This window comes from Lemur catta, chromosome 19 (genome assembly GCF_020740605.2).
Source record: "Lemur catta isolate mLemCat1 chromosome 19, mLemCat1.pri, whole genome shotgun sequence".
Taxonomy (NCBI): Eukaryota; Metazoa; Chordata; class Mammalia; order Primates; family Lemuridae; genus Lemur; species Lemur catta.
Window position 1 is genome coordinate 28042140 of NC_059146.1, and position 19888 is coordinate 28062027.

The following is a 19888-nucleotide window of genomic DNA, read 5'->3' on the forward strand; positions in this document are numbered from 1 at the left end:
GCCTTTGTGTGACCCTCGCAGGTGTGCGCGCAGGGGCGGGGTGGGGGCGGGGACGAGGGGGTCGGAGAGGGGGGCGGAGGGAGGGGCTCCATCCTCCGCAGCCGGCCCCGCCCTCCGGCCCATTGGCTGGGAGCTGCCGCCCTCTGGCGGGCGCGGAGGGACGCGCTGGGCTGGGAGCGCCGCAGTACGAAGGGCTAGCCGGCGGCAGCCGGGGACCAGGGCTCCCCTCCACCAGAGCATCCTCGGGCTCCCGCATTTGATCCCTGACGGACTTCTTGCTACCCCAGGCTAAGGACCGCCCTCACTGCCACTTCCCACGGGCACCCCTTCCCCCCAGTGGTGGCCCTGGACACCTCACCTGCAGACAGGTGCAAACTTGGTCCTCCCCAACGCACCGTGCTTTTTGGCTTCAAGTTTTCCTTGGGAAAGCCACCTCTCACTTCTGATCCTCAGTCTTTTCGTCTGTAAAACAGGGCAAATAACAGTGCCCACCTCTGGAGATGACACCTGTCAAGTGTGAAGTGCAGGGCTGGACATTGGGAAAGCCCTCCCTCCAATAAGCTGTTAGCTGGTGTTTTATTGTTGTTACTGCTCTGGGCTCACCTTCTCTCCCAGACCCACAGGCCCTGTTCCATATCTGTTTGCCCCCATGGGAGTGACAGAAGGGCAGGAGCAACTGTTGCAGGCACCTCCTGGGGCGGAGGCTATAGGAGTATGATCTTCCAGCCTGCTTGTCCTCTGCCCCACTAACTCCCACCCTCCTAACATACACACATGATTTGGGATCCGCGGGGTTGCTGGGGTGGGTCTGCAGGCCTCCTGGGTATTTTCCCTTCTAAAGGGGGCGGACTCGTGCTCGCTTGGGCAGCACATATACTAAAATTGAAGGGGGCGGACCGGCCCTGTGGTTTCCTCCCTGGGTGACTTCCGGCAGGGAGGGCTCAGCCCCCAGAGAGGGCGGGGAGATGACACAGTTGTTCCCCCAGCCCTGGCGGGGCGGGCAGCATGGTTCACTCCAGCATGGGGGCTCCAGGTAAGGGGGCTGGTGCCTGCGCCACTGATCAGGAGGACAGGCTGCACATTTGGGTTTGTTCTGCTATGCCACCTCTGCTGGCCCTCCCTGCCCCTCCTCCTCAGCTGTCTTCATTGTCCCTCTACTCTGTCCTCTAGCAACTCCCCTCTCCTATGCTGGGTCCCCCTGCCCCAGTGCCTCCTTGCCCTCCCCTTCCAAATCAGACAATGAAGCTTCCACTGTCTTCTCCCCATCTTTGTCATCTGGGGAAAGAGGGATGGAGCCAGGTTTTGGTCATGGGCCCTTATATGGGGAACCAGTGGGATGGGTGACATGGGTGATCCTTGGGTGGGGGCTGCAAAGGGGTTGGATACCAAGTTGCTGGACTTGAAGGGTGTCATTCTCCTTTTGAATGTGTATGGATGTGTGTCTGGGTGTGCGGTAATTCTGAGTCCTCTGAGAGTGACTGCTGTGTGCTTGTGTATGAGTGAGGGGAGGGGGCTGTTGTGTGTGGCATCCTGGGGGTAGCCTTGGCCCTGGGCTCTTGGCTCACTTCCCCACTTCATTTGCCTCAGATGTCACCTCCTCAGGGCGGCCTTCCCTGACCTCCCCACCCAAACTGGCACTGATCCTGTCACTCTCAGTCCTCTCACCCTGCTTTATCTTTTCTTCACGGCACTTATCACCACTGGAAATTTCATTATGTGTTTGTTAGTGTGCTTATTAAATGCCTCCTCTGCCAAATGGCATCTGACTAAGTGAGCGTTGTGTGCCAGGCACTGGGCACTGTACAAGGTGATTTATAGTTGTTGGTATAACGTGTATGTCTCTGCATGGCAACAGGCATCTTTCGGCAGTGTGCACAGGAGCCATATTGAGGTGATGTGTGTAACATGCTTAATTCGGGGCCTGGACCTGTGAGCACTCGACTCTTCATGACGGTTTTACCTGTGGATGGATAGGTGTGACTGTGGGCACACTTCTGGGTTTGGCATATGCCAGCCTATGTGTGTCCGTGTGTCCGGGCATCCTTGTGTCCTCCATCAATGTATTAATATATTCATTGAGCAGTTCTGTGCTGGGTGTTAGAAACATAACTGAAAAAGACAGCTTCAAGTCTGCCCTCCTGGAGCCCCTAGATCCGTGGAGAAGACAGACCTATGACCACGGACAACACAGAGTGGTCAGGTTTGGGATGGGGGAACAGGCAGAGGGGGTGAGGGAAATATAGGAGATTGTGGGAGCCCAGAAGACATGTGGGATTTAGTTGGTGGGGTGTCAGGGAGGGCCTCCTGGATGAGGGGGGTATCTGAGCTAGGATGTGAAGGGTGAGTGGGTGTGAACAAGGCAGAGGAGGTGAGGAGGGGGTTGGCATAGAAGGAAGACTATTTGTAGGCTGGCGTATGTGTATTTATTGAGGCGACCATATGTGCAACTGTGTATATGTGTGTGTGCCCGTGCAGCGTAGACACACAGATCCGGGGTGTCTGCACATGCATGGTGTCTGCTCCACCACTGACTTGTCCCTGTCTGGGGTTGGATGGGGACTTTGTAGGTACTGGGCAGTAGGTTAGACCTTTTATTTGGGATTTCTCATAGAACAGCCCTGCCTGGGAGGACCTGCCTGGGTTTTCCCTGCCTGGACGTGAATTAATACCTTGTGTGGCCTTGAACAGATCACTTACCTTGGCTGGTCTTGGGCTCCACACCTGTGAACTGGGTTCAGGGGTCTGCCCCGGCCAGCTGCCAGGATGAGGTGACTCTGGGTGTGAGCGTGTGTGCACATCTGTGTGTGTCTATATGTGTGACTCTGGGTGTGGGAGTGTGTGCACATCTGTGTGTATCTGTGTGTGTGACTCTGGGTGTGGGAGTGTGTGCACATCTGTGTGTATCTATGTGTGTCTGTGCATGACTGTGGGTGTGGGAGTGTGTGCACATCTGTGTGTCTGTACATGACTGTGGGTGTGGGAGTGTGTGCACATCTGTGTGTGTCTGTGTGTGTGACTCTGGGTATGGGAGTGTGTGCACATCTGTGTGTACCTGTGTATGTCTGTGCATGACTCTGGCTGTGAGCGTGTGTGCATATCTGGGTGTGTCCATCTGGCTGGCTGGTGTGAGGGTGTGTGTAAGTGCATGTGTGTGTGTGTGTGTGTGTGTGTGTGTACACGCATCTGGGTCTGTGAGTGACTGTGGGGATGTCTGTATGTGTCTGTGTGTTACTCTGGCTGTGTGAGTGTGTGCACATGTGTGTGTATCCAGCCGGCTGGCTGGCTGCGTGTCCTTCGGTGTGACAGTGTAAGTACATGTATACGTATACACGTCTGGGTGTGTGCTTTGCATATCTACTTGTGGCATCATGTCTGGGCATGTGTCTTTATCTGCAAACCTGTGTGTGTTCCTGTCTGGAATCTGGCATACTTGTTTGTTGTGTGTGTTGGCGGGGCCCCTGCCTGGCTGTGGCTGTGGTGTGGGTGCTTTTGCCTGTTGTCAGCACAGCTGTGGGGCCACCTCTCTTGTTGTGTCTGCTGCCCGTATCTCCATCCCTCCCTCCTGACAGCTCAGAAGTGTTCAGTCCCTTGAGGCCACCCAGGGACAGCTGTGGGGCTGGTGGGGGGGTGTGAGGTGTTGCTCCCGGGGAGGCCGGGACTGGGCCAGCTGGGCCCACAGAGGTTCCCGGCAGCACCAACCTGCCCACAGGGGCTCCCAGGCCACAGCCTTGATTGAGGTGGGTGTGGAGGCAGGGACCCAGGGGACAGGCCAAGCGGGGCCAGGAGGGGTGAGGGGCAGTCCTTGGGCCCTCTATATTTAGCCTCATTTTCAGTAAGTGCTAACGAGAAGCTGGCCTAAGTCTGCTAAAACTGGCTGGGGGAAATGCAGAGGAGAAGTGAAAGTCCGGGGAGGGTGGGGAGGGAGGACGGAGGGGACCCAGAGTCCCAGGGTCCCAGACCTGGGGCAGTGGGGCAAGTGAGTGTGAGCTTAGGGCCTGGGCAGCCCTGGGTGGTCTGTCTCGAGGATGGTGGGATTCAAGGGGCAGCACAGCTCCAAGGGGCCCGGTAGGGTTATGCATCGCTTTTCGCTGCTGGTTTCTCAAAAAAGTTACACACTACCTGGGCTGGGCAGTGAGGCTGACCATAAATAACCAGCCAACTTTTCTGTGCAAACGAAGCTTTGAGAGGGGCTTCTGAAGGTGCAAGGGCCTGGATCACATTAGAATCACCTGGAGGGTCTTTTAAAAACCTAGGTGCCCAGGTCGCACACTGTGCCATTGAAATCAGAATGTCAGTGTTTCTGTAGAGTTGAGAGGTGGAGGTGGGGCATCCCTGCCTGGGCCGAGGCTGAGGCAGAGCCTTTGGATGGACCCTCCAAGTCCACGGCTGCCAGTGCCCTGGAGTCCCTGTTACATCATCGCTTGGCTTTTGGTCCAGGGTGAAAACGGAGGCCCCCTATTCATCGTTGGTGGGAATGATTTGACCCTTTTCTCATGTTGAGCTCTGATAGGGGAGGAGGAAGGAGCGAGAGACCTGGGCCAAGGCCAGCTCTTGGCTATTTGCTGTGGCCCAGCTGAGCGCCGGGTGGGGAGAGCACGGGCTCGTGTGGGAGTGGTTGGGAGAATTAGGGAGAATAAGGGTAACTGAATGGTGGAAATTTCCCCTCAAACTGCTTCTGCCTCTCCAGCCTCTATCCCTGCAGAGGAAGCCTTATGTTAAAGGTTTAAGTTGGGTTTGCTTGGGGACGGGAGCTGAGGGTTGAGGTGCTGGGTGACAGCAGAGATAGGAGCTTGTTTTGGGTAGAATTGAGCCCTGGTCAGTCGGGGGAGTCTCTCATGCATTCGTTCATTCCAAAAACATCGTCTGAGGCCTGTGCATCGATGATTCTAGCCTAGGCCCTCCAGGAATGGGTGGGGATGGGGTCACCCTGGGTGGTCAGAGTCAATGGAGGGCGGTGCAGGGGTGGCAGAGCTCAGACAAGAGAGACACTGACTGCCCAGGGAGTCAGGGAGGACTTCACAGAGGAGGTAACGTCTGAGCTGGGCCTTAAAGAGGAGCAGGAGTTTGCTGATGGAGAAGGAGAGGGTCCCCCAGGTGGGAGAGGAGCAGAGGCAGAGGTCTGGGGGAGGGGGGGCCACTGTTGTCCATTGACCCTCATGTCCTCTGCTAGGCACTGTTGGGGGCCCACAATCACACCTGCCCTTGAGGAGTTCCCAGTCTGATAGCGGAGACATACTGAGGCCCAGCTGGCTACCGTCAACCCCTAGGACAGTGCCGAGGGAGGTGCTGGGGCAGGGAGAGCTGGGGAGAGACCTCTGACCCAACCGAGCTGGGGCATCAGGGTGGTGGCTTCGTAGGGGATAGAGCCTGTGCTGGGTCTTGAGTAATGAGTAGGCGGTCGCCAGGTGGGCAGGTGGGGAGCAGCGTTCCAGGCAGAGGGACCAGCCCACACCGAGGCCCCAGGAAACGTGTGTTAAATGGCAGGGAGGCAGGCAGCAGGACGGGGGCAGGAACTAGTGAGAGACAGAGAGAGCTTCAGGGAGGGACATCCAGCAGATAGTTATACCCTGTTCCAAGCAGGTGACGCCGGGGACCTAGCGATGAGTCAGATCAGGCCCATCCCCCTGGTCTGGTGGGGAAGGAACTTGGACACAGACGGCCACAGCCCTGGGGGCTCAGGGCTGGGACCGTGGTTGGGGTTGGGGGGCAGGAGCCGTGGGAGGCCATATTTGCCTACTAGGGCTGCCATAACAAAGTACCACAAACTGCATGGCTGAAACAACAGAAATTTGTTTTCTTGAAGTTCTGGAGGCTAGAAGTCAGAGCCAGGGTGTCAGGGGTGATTTCTTTGGAGGCCTCGCTCCTTGGCTTGTAGATGGTTGTCTTCTCCTGTGTCTGCATATGGCCTTCCCTCTGTTCCTGTGTCCTTTATTTATTTACTTATTTATTTTTTGAGACAGAGTCTCACTCTGTTGCCTAGGCTAGAGTGCTGTGATGTCAGCCTCGCTCACAGCAACCTCAAACTGCTGGGCTCGAGCAATCCTCCTGCCTCAGCCTCCCAAGTAGCTGGGACTACAGGCATGAGCCACCATGCCCAGCTTATTTTTTTCTATATATATTTTTTGTTGTCCATATAATTTCTTTCTATTTTTAGTAGAGATGGGGTCTCGCTCTTGCTCAGGCTGGTCTCGAACTCCTGAGCTCAAACGATCCACCCGCTTCGGCTTCCCAGAGTGCTAGGATTACGGGTATGAGCCACCTTGCCCAGCCTGTTCCTGTGTCCTAATTCCCAGTTCTCATAAGGACGTGACAGTCAGATTGGATTGGGGCCCACCCTAAACACCTCATTTTACCTTAATTACCTCTCCAAAGACCCTGTCTCCAAATGGTCATATTCTGAGGTACCAGGGCTTAGGACTTCAACATACGCATTTGGCAGGGACACAAATCAGCCCATAGCAGAGGCCATGGGTGAGTGTGGACTTTCTGGGGTGGAGGTGAGGGCAGAGGCTGCCCGGTCTGTGGGCAGGAGAGGCGTTCACCAGCTAGGTGGGGAGTCAGAGCCTGCAAGGCCTGGGCTCCCCGTCAAGCAGAACCCCCGAGACGAGGGAGATGTGCTATAAGACACGGTTGAAGGGCAGGGTGCGCAAATGGCAAGAGAGAAGCGGAGGGTGACGGGCCACACCCAGAAGGCCAGGCCCAGAAGCCATGGAAGGGTGTAGAGCCAGGGAGAGTTGGGTGTAGGAAGGATTGACCTGGGGCAGTGTGGAGCCTGGCTGGAGGGAGGGTCCGGGAAGGAGGCTGGAGTTTTAGGGATGCTGGAGGGGCGAGATTTAGGGCTGGGATGGGTTCGACGTTGCTTGGAGTAGGGATAAAGTCTAGGTAAGTTGGAGCTAGGATCAGGCAGGATTTCTGCCTTTGCTGCCCCCAAGTCAGGAGAGGCCTTGTCACCGGCTCCCTTTCTGTCTTTCTGACTCTCCCATGATCATTAGCCATTCAGTGTCCCATCCCCAGTGCGCGGAAACAGGACCTGAGCTCCAGTAGCATCTTGGGCACCTGTTCCCCAGCCCCTATCCTCAGCAGCCTGTGCTTTAATAAGATTATGTGCGGGTTTTTTTGTTTTTTTTTTAGCTTTAAATATTTTTGTTTTTGGTTAAAACATAATGTATCTACAGTAAAGTGCTTAAATTTTAAATATGGAGCTTCAATGAATTTTTTTGTATAAATGGCTATGTTGCCCAGGCTGGTCTCGATCTGGCATCCTCCCGGCTCTGCCTCCCACGGTGCTGGGATTACAGGCTTGAGCACCCAACCCTCAGCTTTTGTATACATATAGACTCCTATAACTACCAAACAGATCCTTTCTAGCCGGAACTCCTCATGCCCTTCTACCCTTCCCAGTCAGCAACCCTCAAAGGTACTCACTAATCTGACCTTGATCATCTGATACTGGCCTGCCTGTTTTTGAACTTCACGTAATTGGAGTCATAACTGTATGTCTGCCTTGGTGTTTGGCTTCTTTCACTCAGGCTCACGCCTGTGAGATTCAGTGACGAGTGTGAAGCAGGAGTATGTTCTTTGTCACTGTATGGACGTATCACATTTTGTTTATCCATTCACCTGTTGATGGGCCCTTGGGTTGTTTCCACTTTGGGGCCATTGTGGAGAGCCATGGCCTTTGGTGGGCAGCTCGTGTGTGTCTCTTGGGTGGATGCCCAGGAGTGGACATGCTGTGTCGTAACTGAATTGTGGGGTTCACTATTCAGTTTTCTGAATACTGCTTGTATCAATTTATGTTCCCACCAGCAACATATGACCTGACTTTTTATTTTTATATTTTTATATTTTATTTTTTTTGAGACAGAGTCTCACTCTGCTGCCCTGGCTAGAGTGCCGTGGCGTCAGCTCACAGCAACCTCAAACTCCTAGGCTCAGGCAATCCTATTGCCTCAGCCTCCCGAGTAGCTGGGACTACAGGCATGTGCCACCATGCCTGGCTAATTTTTCTATATATTTTTAGTTGTCCAGCTAATTTCTTTCTATTTTTTTAGTAGAGCCAGGGTCTCGCTCTTGCTCAGGCTGGTCTCAGACTCCTGAGCTCAAATGATCCGCCTGTCTCGGCCTCCCAGAGTGCTAGGATTACAGGCGTGAGCCACTGCGGCCTGGCCTGACTTTTTTTTTTTTAATTTATTCTTTATTTTTTGAGACAGAGTCTTACTCTGTTGTCTGGGCTAGAGTGCTGCAGTGTCAGCCTAGCTCCCTGCAACCTCAAACTCCTGGGCTCAAGTGATCCTCCTGCCTCAGCCTCCTGAATAGCTTGGACTACAGGTGCACGCCACCATGCCCAACTATTTTTTTTCTATTTTTAATAGAGATGGGGTCTCACTTTTGCTCAAGCTGGTCTCAAACTCCTGGGCTTAATCGATCCTCCCGCCTCGACCTCCCAGAGGGCTGAGATTACAGGAGTGAGCCACTGCGACAGCGACCTGACTTTTTAATTAGGAATTTAAAACACAAGCAGTGATTCATGTCAAGTAATCCTCAATTGCAAAATTCCTAGCCTTTTTTTTTTTTTTCAGTTGCTGAGCTCTTCCCATCCCTCACTTTAGCTGGCTTTCTTTAAATATCTTGGTGCAGAGCACACCAGAGTTGGACAGTTCCCTTTAGTAGGGCTGGAGTCACAGTTTACATGGGGATTTTGGAGTGAGTTGTGGAGGAGAGTTTAGGGTCAGAGGAAGGGTCATGAATAAGGTTTCAGGACAGTTGGGAGTCAAGGTCAGATGAAGGACTTGGACCATCTGGGTACAAGCTAGGATTCAGGGTGAGTAAGGGGACTAAGAATGGGTCCGGTGTTTGGGTGAAGCCTACATTTGTCCTGGGATCTAAGACTAGGAAGGGTTGGAGGTGGCATCAGGATGAGCTTGGGCGGGGGGTACTTTTGGATATGAAATGGGTAGAAGCCAGGACTGGGCCATTAGACCAAAGTGGAGCTCTGGAATCACAAAGATCTGGGGTCCAGTCAGGGCACCTCTGCTGTCCCACTGTGCTCTTGGGAGAGCCTCAGTTTCCTCCTCTGTAAAATGGGGTGATATTAGCACCAACCACTAATGTGAGCTCTGAGTCACATCTGGCTCAGTGCTTGGTATTGGTGAGCACTCACCTTTCTGTGATCAGTACCGGAGTGCTTTGAGGACAGGCATTTGTCCACTCGTTTGCGTCCTCTGGTGCCCAGCTTGCTGCTTGCTGCCTTCCCTGGGCTACCTCCTTTCATTTCCTGGGTCTAGGGAACTATGGAACGGGACTGTATTGCAGGGGCAGACATGAGGTGCGGCTGGGGCCCAAGGCTGAAGTCCGGGGTGAGGTCTAGGGTTAGACTGGAAGACAGGATCAGAGGTAGGGCCGGCTGGGGTTGGGGTCAGAGAGGATCAGGGTGGGGCTGCTGGGCCCCTGCACTGAGCAAGCAGGAAGGCCAGGTGGGAGTGAGGTGTGGACGGGGAAAGTGGTGGGCCGGGGAGGGGGCCAGCGGGCAGCTGAATCACACTCAGAGATCTGACAGCTCCCTCCTCTGGGGATGCTGCAGCCCCATCACATCCCCCAGGCCCCACTCAGAGTGGAAAACATGTCTCACCCGAAACCTGGTAGGGCAGGATGGGGAGCTTCGGCAGCCGCCTGTGGAGGAGGCCCAAGGTTGCACTCGCTCCTCTGCAACATCACCAGCCCCCTCCTGGGCAGCTGACACCTTCTCAGGACCACCTTCTACCTCCACCTCAGGGCCTCATGGTGGGTGACACCCACTGTGCCACTCTCTGGAGGGCTGAAGGATAAGGCAAGATCCCTCAGGGCCCGAGGGCCCCCTCTCGTCCTGCCGCAGAAGGGCAGAGGCCCAGAACAGAGGGCACGTCTCTCGGAAAGAGACACTTCCAAGGAGGCAGGGGGGTGGGGGTGGAGGGGATTTGGGGAAAGGCAAGGGTGTGGCAGAGGGGGGCCTGAGAGCCCTTCCGGCTTCCCCTCCCTCACCCCACTTCCATCCCTCCTCTGTCCCCAGAAATAAGAATGTCTAAGCCCCTGGAGGCCGAGAAGCAAGGTCTGGACTCCCCGTCAGAGCACACAGGTGGGTGGGGGGGAGTGGGGGCAGGGGTGACCGTGGCAGGGGAAGAGGGACAGGTGGGAAGACAGCAGGGAGTGGACAGGGGTGGTGGGGGTGGCTGATGACAACACATCCTTTCCCTCTCTTTGCAGACACCGAAAGAAATGGACCAGACACTAACCATCAGGTCAGGAAGGAGTGGATACGGAAGGGGCCGGAGGGGGAGATGGGAGTGGAGGGGTCTGTGCCGGGAGGGCCAGGGGGTCAGAAGCTGCTTCACTGCACTATTCCCATTGCCCTGCACCTACTTTCTCTTTGCAGAACCCTCAGAATAAGACCTCCCCGTTCTCCGTGTCCCCAACTGGCCCCAGCACCAAGGTAAGCACCTGTCAAAACAGCCAGGGAAGGACGTGGTGCTTGGGAGAGGGTCCAGGGCAGGCCTGCCACAGGCCCAGGGCCTGAGGGAGCACCAAGCCCTGGTACCTTGGTGACAAGGTTCCTCCCGCCCCTTCTCACCCTCGGGCTCCCGCCCCAAGCCTGTGACTCACCCAGGCTCCTTCCCCTTCCCTAGGGGGTGGGGGTGGCCAGGGAAATCCCCCCCACAGCCCCAGGGTGATGAACAACAGGAAGCCAAGGGCCCCGCCCCCATCCCGACTTCCCTGACCCAACAGGGGCCTGCACCACTCCCTGCCCCCCAACACATACATTTAGGGGCAAGCTGAGGTGAGAGGGATTGGCAGACCTAGTGAGGACAGCTGCAGGATGCGGGAGGAGGGGATGATAGGGAGGCCAGAAGCAGCCAAAGGGTGCAAATTCCAGATCCAGATGGGGCCCCTGCTAAGCACTGCTGGCTTCCTGGGGTTTCTTGGGCCCAGGTCTCTGCCCTCCAGCCTGGTCAGGGCAGCAGGCAGGCCCAGAGGCTGGAAGGCAGCACTGATGGTGGGGGCAGAGGGGGCAGGAGCCAGACCCTGACCCTGACCAGTGGTCACCGAGGGGTGGGATGAGAGGCTAGGAACTGCTCCCCACCCTGCTGCAGCCCTGCTCTGTGACCATGGGAAAGTCACTTCCCCTCTCTGGGCTTCTCAGTTTCCTCTTCTCTAACATTGGTTGGGGGGAGGGGGCAGTCAGATTGGATGGCCCCAGAGGTCACGAAGTCTGGTGTGCCCTGATGCCTCAGTGGGAGGACAAAGTGCTTTGTGAGCAGGTGTCCTCTCTTCTGTACTGAGCGCTTTGCACAGGGCCCGAGGGAGAAGGGCTCTGGATCTCGACCTCCTCGACCCTCTGACCTCAGGCTTGACTCTTGCCTTAGCCCTCAGAGTGGAGCATGTGTCCACTGTCCCCACTCTGTCCCTCCTCAGCGGAATCGGATCTCGCCCTGCCGCAGCCTTCCTTCTCTTGGGGAAGCCAGTGGGGCCGAGGGAATGAAGGGGTCTTTCTCCCCTTCCCGGACCTGGGCTCCATCCACACCGCGCCTGTTTCTCTGGCCTTTGCCTCTCAGCCTCCCTACACCTCTTCTGTGTCAGTCTTTCCCTAACTGCCATGATTCATGGGCTCCCGACGCCGTCTCAGATGTATCCACGCACCACTGTGGATGGTTATTTACATAATAATTTTGCTAATTGGCTCAATTTCTAAAAACACTTTATTATGGAAAATGTGAAGCAGATACAAAAATAGAGAGAAGGGTATAATGAAAATAAACCCCCAGGTACCCATCAATCAGCTTCACCAATTACCCACTCATGAACCGGCTCGCTTTTTCAACAGCTTAAATAAATGTTTTTTAAATGGAAATTTCATGAATGGAAAACCAGAATCACTTGCCATGGAAATAAATGCAATGATTATTAAAATTTACCCAGAGTCTCTTACGTGCCGAAGGGTCTAGACCCGAGGCCTGTTCTCCGTTTATTAAAAGCGATTAGCCAATATTGGAGAGGAGTTAAAGACATCCTAGCACCAAAGATAACTAGAAAGAATGAAAAGGCACCCAAAAAGGCAGAGTGTTCTCACCATGGCATTCAACGTTATAGTTTAAAAACTTTATATTCAAATATGACATACATCAAAACACACACAGATGCTCAGTGTTTGACGCTGTGCACGTTCACAAACCGAGCATACCCATGTCACCAGCACACCCATGTCACCAGCACACCCATGTCACCAGTACCACATCAAGAAGCAGAGCAGGACCGGCCTTCCAGAGGCCCCTACTGCCCCTGCCGGGGGTAGACATTGCCCTCACTTGTGAGACCCGGTGTCATTTCACACTGCATCCCTGTAGCCCTTAAACTGTCTGACACTTGTGTCCCATAATTTGGTACATGTCACTCACTGTCTGTTATCTGGCCTTTCCCTGGCCTGTGTTCTTCTCTGTCTGCATTCCAAATGCCACCACCCCCACCCCACCGCCCCCGCCAACTTGCTGTGTCACCTCGCACAAGTTGCTTTCCCTCTCTGGATCTCCTTTTCCAAAATGGTGTTGGGATATCAGGCCAAAAGATGATCCCAATGTCTGCTCTGGGGCAGAGAGTACGTGATCCATCAAGGCACGCCTCCTCCCCCTGCACATGTGCTTTACCCAGCAGGACTTTCAGCCAACAGCCGCTGCGTTCTGGCTTTTTTTTTTTTCTTTCTTTCTTTTTTTGAGATAGGATCTCTGTTGCCTGTGCTAGAGTGCAGTGGTGTCATTGTAGCTCACTGCAGTTCCAACCTCCTAGGCTCAAGCGATCCTCCTGCCTTAGCCTCCTGAGTAGCTGGGGCTGTAGACATGCCAACATGCCCAACTTGGTGACTGGCTTTTTATCTAGGAAAGGAAGAAGGCCAGGATGGCTCTGTGCCAGTCTGTTCTATGGGTATGATGCAACATGAGTCCACACCATACTCAGAGAGATGCAGAGGGGCTCGGCAGACCCCGGGGGCAGAGGCTGAAGCCTGGCAGCACCTGGGCCACATCTGGCCTGTCCACAGCACAGGACATATGCTGTGTTCTGCTTGTCCAACCAGCGTTTTTGTTTTAGTGACTAATAGGACAGCCTGCCCCCATTTACCCTCTCCCTGTCACCCTTGTGTGCTGTCTGCCTGTCTCTGTAAGCATTTGAGTTAGTGACCTGGGTTCCAAGGCAGTGGTTTTAATACCCTTAGGCCTTTTCTTCCAACCACAGCCTGCCAGCCAGCTCCCTGGGACCCCACAGCTCACCTTGTCCCAACCCATCCGGCTCATGGGACAAATGGAGTAAGACTCCACCTGGCTGACACAGATGAGGGGTACAGGACCCCAGGACCCCCTTGTTGACCTCCCAGGTGCCCAATGGCACTCTTCCATTTTGCAGAGGGGGAAACTGACTCCCAGGAGGGCAAAAGCACTCTCCAAAGGTGACCTCTCCTGTAGGGAGTTTGGGTGCAGGTAGTGTGTTAGCCCTGTCTTATTGATGAGGAAACTGAGGCCAGAGGAGTGGTCTGAGGCCCCAGCTGGTCAGTGCAGGGCCACGATCCACAGCCTCACCTCTGTACCCCAGTCTGCTCCTCCTGTGCCAGCCTGAGGCTGCCATTGCCACACACGTGCCCTCTCTTTGGTTTGCAGGTGGGCATTCTCTCTGGCCTCCACTTAACATTCTGGGGTCCCGGACCCTGCCTCTCTCCTCCCCAGATCAAGGCTGAAGACCCCAGTGGTGACTCAGCCCCTGCAGCACCCCCGCCCCCCCAGCCAGCTCAGCCTCATCTGCCCCAGGCCCAACTCATGTTGACAGGCAGCCAGCTAGCTGGGGTAAGTACCTGGGGAAGGGCGAGGACGGGGGCACAAACCAGCCACCTCCCATCGGTTGCAGGGCTAGTGATGACGTATCCCACCAAGGACATGGCCACTCTCTCACGCCTGCCTCTTGCCCTCCTGTCCTCCAGGAATACTTGTCCCCTCACCTGCTTGGCTCAGACACTAACCCTTCTCTGCCTTTTCTGCTCCTCCCCTGCTCTGGACCCTGCTGCCCGCCCCCAACCCCCCACAGCTCACGGCGCTGATGCCGGCTCAGCAGCAGCTCCTCCTGCAGCAAGCGCAGGCCCAGCTCCTGGCGGCTGCCGTGCAGCAGTCCAGTGCCGCCGCTGCCGCTAACGCCGCTGCCGCCGCCGCCGCCTCCTCCTCCTCCTCCTCCTCTTCCTCCTCCTCCTCTGCCTCCTCCTCGACCTCGCAGCCCCCAGCCTCCTCTGGGGGAGGTGACCTGCCACCACCACAGCCTGCCAGCCAGCCCCCCGGGACCCCACAGCTCACCTTGTCCCAACCCATCCAGCTCACAGCACAGGTAAGGGCAGCCACTGGGACCCCACTCGCTCCAGCAAAGGATGTGCACAAGCAGTGGGTGTGCGGGAGGGGCACATGGACGTGCCAGGCTGTTCCCAGCAACCCTAGGAAGGAAGCCTTAGAAGATGTTGCCATCCCATCTTACAGAGGGGTAAAGTGAGGCTCCCAGGGAGGAATATCCCACATGCTAACCCTCCACCTGATGAAGTGCCAGGCTAAGCACTTTCTGTGCGCCTCACTGAGGGTTCACAGCCTCCTAGGAGGTTGACATCATTATCCTAACTTATAGGTGAGGAAGTCACCCCCACAAACGGTACCTGTGTGAGTACAAACAAAAGGCTGAGAATCAGAATTAGTGCCCCACATCATGTCCCCTGGCTCATCCAACAAGATGCTCCTTTCAGAAAAGAGGTCCATTTGGGTTACAAGTGTATTCAAGTAAAAAAAAAATAGAAAAAGTATCCGTGATATAATGACTTAGGAAGTGCTGCATCCTCTCTCACCATGCTGGAGTTGGCTCGTGTACAGTTAACCATGAATTAGTGCTGTCTCAGTTTCCTAGGGCTGCCATAACAAAGTACCACAAACTGAGTGGCTTAGAACGATAGAAATGTGTTGTCTCAGACCATGTGTCCAGGTGTCGGCAGGGCTGCACTCTCCCTGGAGGCTCTAGGGGAGAATCCGTCGTGCTGTTTCTAGCTTCTGGTGGTGCCGGCAATCCTTGGTGTCCCGTGGCTTGTAGATGAGTCACTGCAATCTCTGCCTCCATCGTCACATGGCCATCTCCTCTGTATGTGTGTCTGTTTCTGTATTCAAACTTTCCTTTCTTGTAGGGACACCAGTCATTGAATTAGGGCCCATCTTAATGACCTCATTTTCACTTGATTACATCTACAAAGACCCTATTTCCAAATAAGTTCATGTTAGCAGGTACTGGGGGTTGGGGCCTCCATATGTCATTTTGGGGTTCACAACCCAACCCGTAACAGTGGCCAGGAGGTTTCCCATGAGGACAGTCTCATGGGAGGGGGAGCAGAGCAGGAGCTGAGCAGCTTCCCCTTCAGACAGGCCACTCCCTCCAGCCCACCCCCATCCGCACCTGCTCACGTCGCCCATTTGTGCTGCGTGTCTGGTTTCAATAAGCATCTGAATCTGTGGTGTGTGCTGTCCTGAGGTGGGGAAGGTCCTGAGAAGTCCTACAGCAAAGAAACCTGTTTAACTTCCCTTGGCCTAGAGTTTCCCGCAGTGACGACTCCACAGATGGCTTTTCTCTTCCCCCAGCCACCCTCTTGCACAGAACACCTGAGGGCAGATGCTGTCTACATAAGGGAGTTGTCCAGCCTCTGAGAGGTTGTTCCATTGACACCCCTCCAGACGGGCCCATTCCATTATTGACCGATGCTCTCATTTAGGACTTTCCTTAATGCTGAGCTGACACCTGCCTCCTTAGAACTCCCTGCCACTGGGCTCGGCACCGTGGAGACAGAGCAATCTGGGCCCACTGCTCCATGATGGCCCTTCCAGACACAGCCTCCCAATACCTGGCTCTCCACAGTAACAGTAACTATAGTCTATACCGGGCACTGTGCCAACGATGACCTCTTTGAACCCACAAATCTTCCTGGCGGAGGCTCTGAGTGGCAGACTGACCTCCCCCAGGTCATGCCATGAGCAGGAATGGCAGAGCCAACCTGCGAGCCCAAGGCTCTAACCACATGATGTGGCTGCTTCCTTTAGCCATCCTTCACGGGAACGTGGTTTCCAGCCCCTCCCACCCGGGCCACGAGAGACTCCTGCAGCAGGTGTAGCACGAGGCCCTTCAGGGAGCAAGGCCAAGGGCCCTGGGCTCCTCACAGGGGCTGGGCTCATTCACATCTTGGTGCCCCTGCTCTCCTTCTGTTTTGCTTGGAGGCCTGTTCCCTTCCTTTACCTGGACAGCTCCTCTTTATCTGTTAAGCTCCAACTCCGGAGTCCACACCTCCAGGAAGTTGTGTTGACTTCCCTCGCTCCAGCTGTGCCTGAATATGCCTCAGGAAATACCAGTTAAGGAACAGAGACTAGAGGGAGGGCAGAGGGACAGGGCAGCCTAGTGCAGAGCCAGCCAGGCCTTGGCCCCTGTGGGCAGCAGACATTCCTGTTAATGCACCCCCAGAACAACCTCCTCCCAGCTCCCTGGGGACCCTAGCAGTAGCAGGCTGACCCTCTGCCACCTGCTGTCCAGCCCAGGCCCTGATTGTCAAGGTCTCCTTAAGCCCCTCCCTGCCAAGTCCTTTCCTCTGGCTCCTCCCTCCCCAGCTTCCCTCAACTCTGATCTTTCCCTGTCTGTCCTCAGCAAGTGGAAGCCCAGCCACACTTGTTTTCTGGGAATTCTTTCTCACGGGCTGGGTTGCCCTGTGACATCATTTCCCCAACAGCACCTCCTATGTGCCAGGCCCCATGCTGGGCCCAGGCTGCAGTGGGGACCAGCTCCTCCTGCCCTAGCTGCCACTGCTGCAGCCCTCCCCGGCCCCCCAAGCTTGAACGGCTCGCCTACAGCCTGCGTTCCATTTCTCGTGCCTGCTCAGTTCTGATGCTGCAGTCATTTCACAGACATTTCCTGGCCTCCTGCATGTCAGGCCCTCGCAGGAAAGTTGAAGACTCAAAGTGAATCACAGCCGTCCCTGCCCCCTGAGGGGCTCCCCGTCTTGTCGTGAGACAGACACATCTCCAAACCACTAAGAAATGTTTCACTTGAAAAATGCTAAGCAGCCCAGAAAAGAAAGTGAAAAGCCCTCCTAACCTATCACTTTAAACTTACATAAAGTACTAGGAAAAGTTCCCCTTCCATCCCTCTGATGTCAACTTCTGAAGTCATGCCAGTTAAACAACAGTTTGGCAGGATCCTTCCCTGCCATTTCCTGGCTTGTACAGATGAAGGGATGATTACAATACAGTTTCATAATTTGTCCATTGCCTGGCGCAATGCCTTCCACCGAGGGGGCCATGTGGATGTTTACTGAATCAATGAGGGATGTTTTGCTGCAGTTTTTCAATCAAGGGAAGGGAAGACATCTCTCCAGGGGACTATTTCAGAATGTCTGGGGTAGGCATGGGCATTGATTGAAAACTTACATTAATGGTTAAAACATCATTTTATATTAGAGCATAGGAAAAAAATCCCTATTGTAATAGGACCATGGAAAATAAAGCTTGACAAAATCTTTTAGGCTAGTAGGACCTAGTGAATAAAGATTTCTGGGAGAAACCTACCGGTTGTGATGTGAATATGGGAAAAGAAGTGTGACTGCCTGTCTGAGGGAATCAGGAAGGCTTTAGGGAGGAGGCAGGATCTGCACTGAGGAGAGATGAGTAGGAGTTTTCCCGGAAAGGGCTTCCAGGCAGTGGGAATGGCAAGTGCAAAGTGATAAAGCAGAGGCGGGAGTTGGGGGTGGGGGAGCCGGTGGTGGAAGAGGGGAGGATGCTCTGGGAGGGCATATGGGTCGTGCAAAGCCCAGCTCCAGGGGGCTGAAGAGGACAGAGAATATTCAGCTCAGATCACTGAAAAGGCCTGGCCTGGAAATCAGGCCCATCTCCAGGGGTCTGTCTCCCTGTTTCATCTTGGGACAGGCAACATGGGTGCCAGCGTTTTCAGACTTGCAGCTGTCCTGCCCAGGGAGATAAAACATACCCGCTCGCCAGCTTTGAGTCAATGCCCCCCACCCCTGAGAAGGCAGGGTCAGCCCCACCTAGAGTGGGGGTGGGTAATCCCCCCAAATTGCTTGAAGAAGGGGCAGTGGGTACCAGGCCAGCCAAAACTGCCCACCTAGAATCTGCTGCTGCTTGTCTGTCCTGGAATTTTAGCATAAGGTAGCATGTGACATAACACAATCCATATGTACGTGTTTTTTCTCCTTGCCAAATGGGTTTCTGTTCTGTGGTGGTCTGCCCTACTGCCAGGACTTCCTGGGCTCCATTTGGCAGGGCCAACCTCTGGGGGACAGGGGACAGAGAAGAGCCCACACCTGAGAATGGCCACTTCCTCCACCCCATCTTTCAAGCTTTCCCTAGTGGAGTGACAGGAATAATTACAGTCGTTTATTCATTCAACTGACATATGTTGAACACCTTTTTATGCCAGGTGCCCATTCATGGCCTGAGGGGTAGTTGTGAACCAGCCAGAGGTGGCAGCCCTTGAGGACCATATGCTCTGGTAGGGAGACAGAGAGTAAACAAACAGACCAGCAAAACAAGGCAGTTTCAGAGTGAGTGTAATGAAGAAAATGAAACAGGGCAGTGTCAGAAAGGGAGGAGGCCACTCTTAGTGGCTTGGTTAGGAGAGGTTCACTGAGAAGGTGGCCTCTGGGAGCCAAGGCCTGAAAGAGTCAGTCATGGAAGAAGCTGCGGAAGAGCATTTCAGGAAGAGGGGACAGCAGGTGCAAAGGTCCTGAGGTGGAAACCGGCCTGACTTGTTCAGGACACAGAGGAAGGTGGTATGGCTGAGGCCCTCGGGCGAGGGGCAGACACGTAAGAGTGAAAGGAGAGGCAGGCAGGACTGGGGTTTGCAGGGTCTCATAGGCCAGCGCCAGGGGTTTGAAATGTATTCTAGTATGGTGGGAAGCTGTTGGAGGGTTTTATAGGGGGGGGTGACATGACCTGATTGACCCTTTAGCAAGCTCGTCTCACCACTGCCATGGGGAGAATGGGCTTCTGGGCGGGGTTGGGGTTAGAAACAAGAGCCCAGCAGGAAGTCCTTGCAGGCATCCAGGTGGGAGATGAGGCTTGAGCCAGGAGGGTGATGGTGGGGGTCCTGGATGCTATTTTGTAGAGACTGGGTTGGTCAAGGATGACTCCTAAAGATTTTGGCTTCAGCAACTGGGTGGAGATGAGCTGTTCTCCTGAGTTGGGGACGACGAGGAGAGCAAGGTGTTTTGGAAGCTGGGGTAGGGAACCAGGAGTTTCATTTTGCACATGTTAGGGTTTGAAGAGTCTATTAATCACCCAAGTGGAGACACCAGGTAGGCAGGTGGATATTTGAGGCTGAAGCTCAGCAGGGTGTCGGGGCAGGAGCTGGAAGTTGTAGTCATCAAGAAGAGAATGGGCTCCATAGCCAGATGGGGTCCCACCTTCAAGAGCTCACTGCTGAGTGGGGTGATGTGAGGGGGCAATGGTAGCAAATGCTCGTCTTTGAGGGTATGCTGTGATTTCCAAAATGCTTTCAGAATCATAATATTACTCAGGCCTCAGGACAGCCCAGTAAAGAATTAAATATTATAAGTCCCATTTTACAGATAAGAAAACTGAGGCCCTGAGAGAGCAATGACTCAGTACTAATAACTACCATTTATGGAGGGCCAATGAGGTATCCAGGAATCAGGCATTCTATATGCATTGTTTCATTTAATTCCTTTAACAGCTCCGTGAGGTAAGAATTACTGTGGTGTCACCTGAGGAAACTGAGACTTAAAGAGGGTAGGGAACTGCCCACAGTACCATGGTGTGTGAGAGGCAGTTAGGTTTCTGGCATC

The 19888-nt window shown here is 54.5% G+C and overlaps 1 protein-coding gene across 9 annotated transcripts in view; it reads left to right on the plus strand.

Moving 5' to 3' along the window:
• The first annotated feature begins 938 nt into the window (after positions 1 to 938).
• Positions 939 to 19888, plus strand: part of POU2F2 (POU class 2 homeobox 2) — a 37988-nt gene continuing 19038 nt past the window's right edge. For 4 of the 9 annotated variants that reach the window (XM_045531591.1, XM_045531587.1, XM_045531592.1 and 1 more), the window contains exons 1-5: positions 939 to 1033; positions 10046 to 10111; positions 10240 to 10274; positions 10409 to 10465; positions 13740 to 13856. In XM_045531591.1, the coding sequence (XP_045387547.1) occupies positions 1006 to 1033; positions 10046 to 10111; positions 10240 to 10274; positions 10409 to 10465; positions 13740 to 13856 (303 nt within the window). In that variant the 5' untranslated portion in view covers positions 939 to 1005. Of the gene's footprint in view, positions 1034 to 10045; positions 10112 to 10239; positions 10275 to 10408; positions 10466 to 13673; positions 13857 to 19888 lie in introns of all 9 variants that reach the window. The other 5 variants (XM_045531584.1, XM_045531585.1, XM_045531589.1 and 2 more) reach the window with 3 other exon arrangements.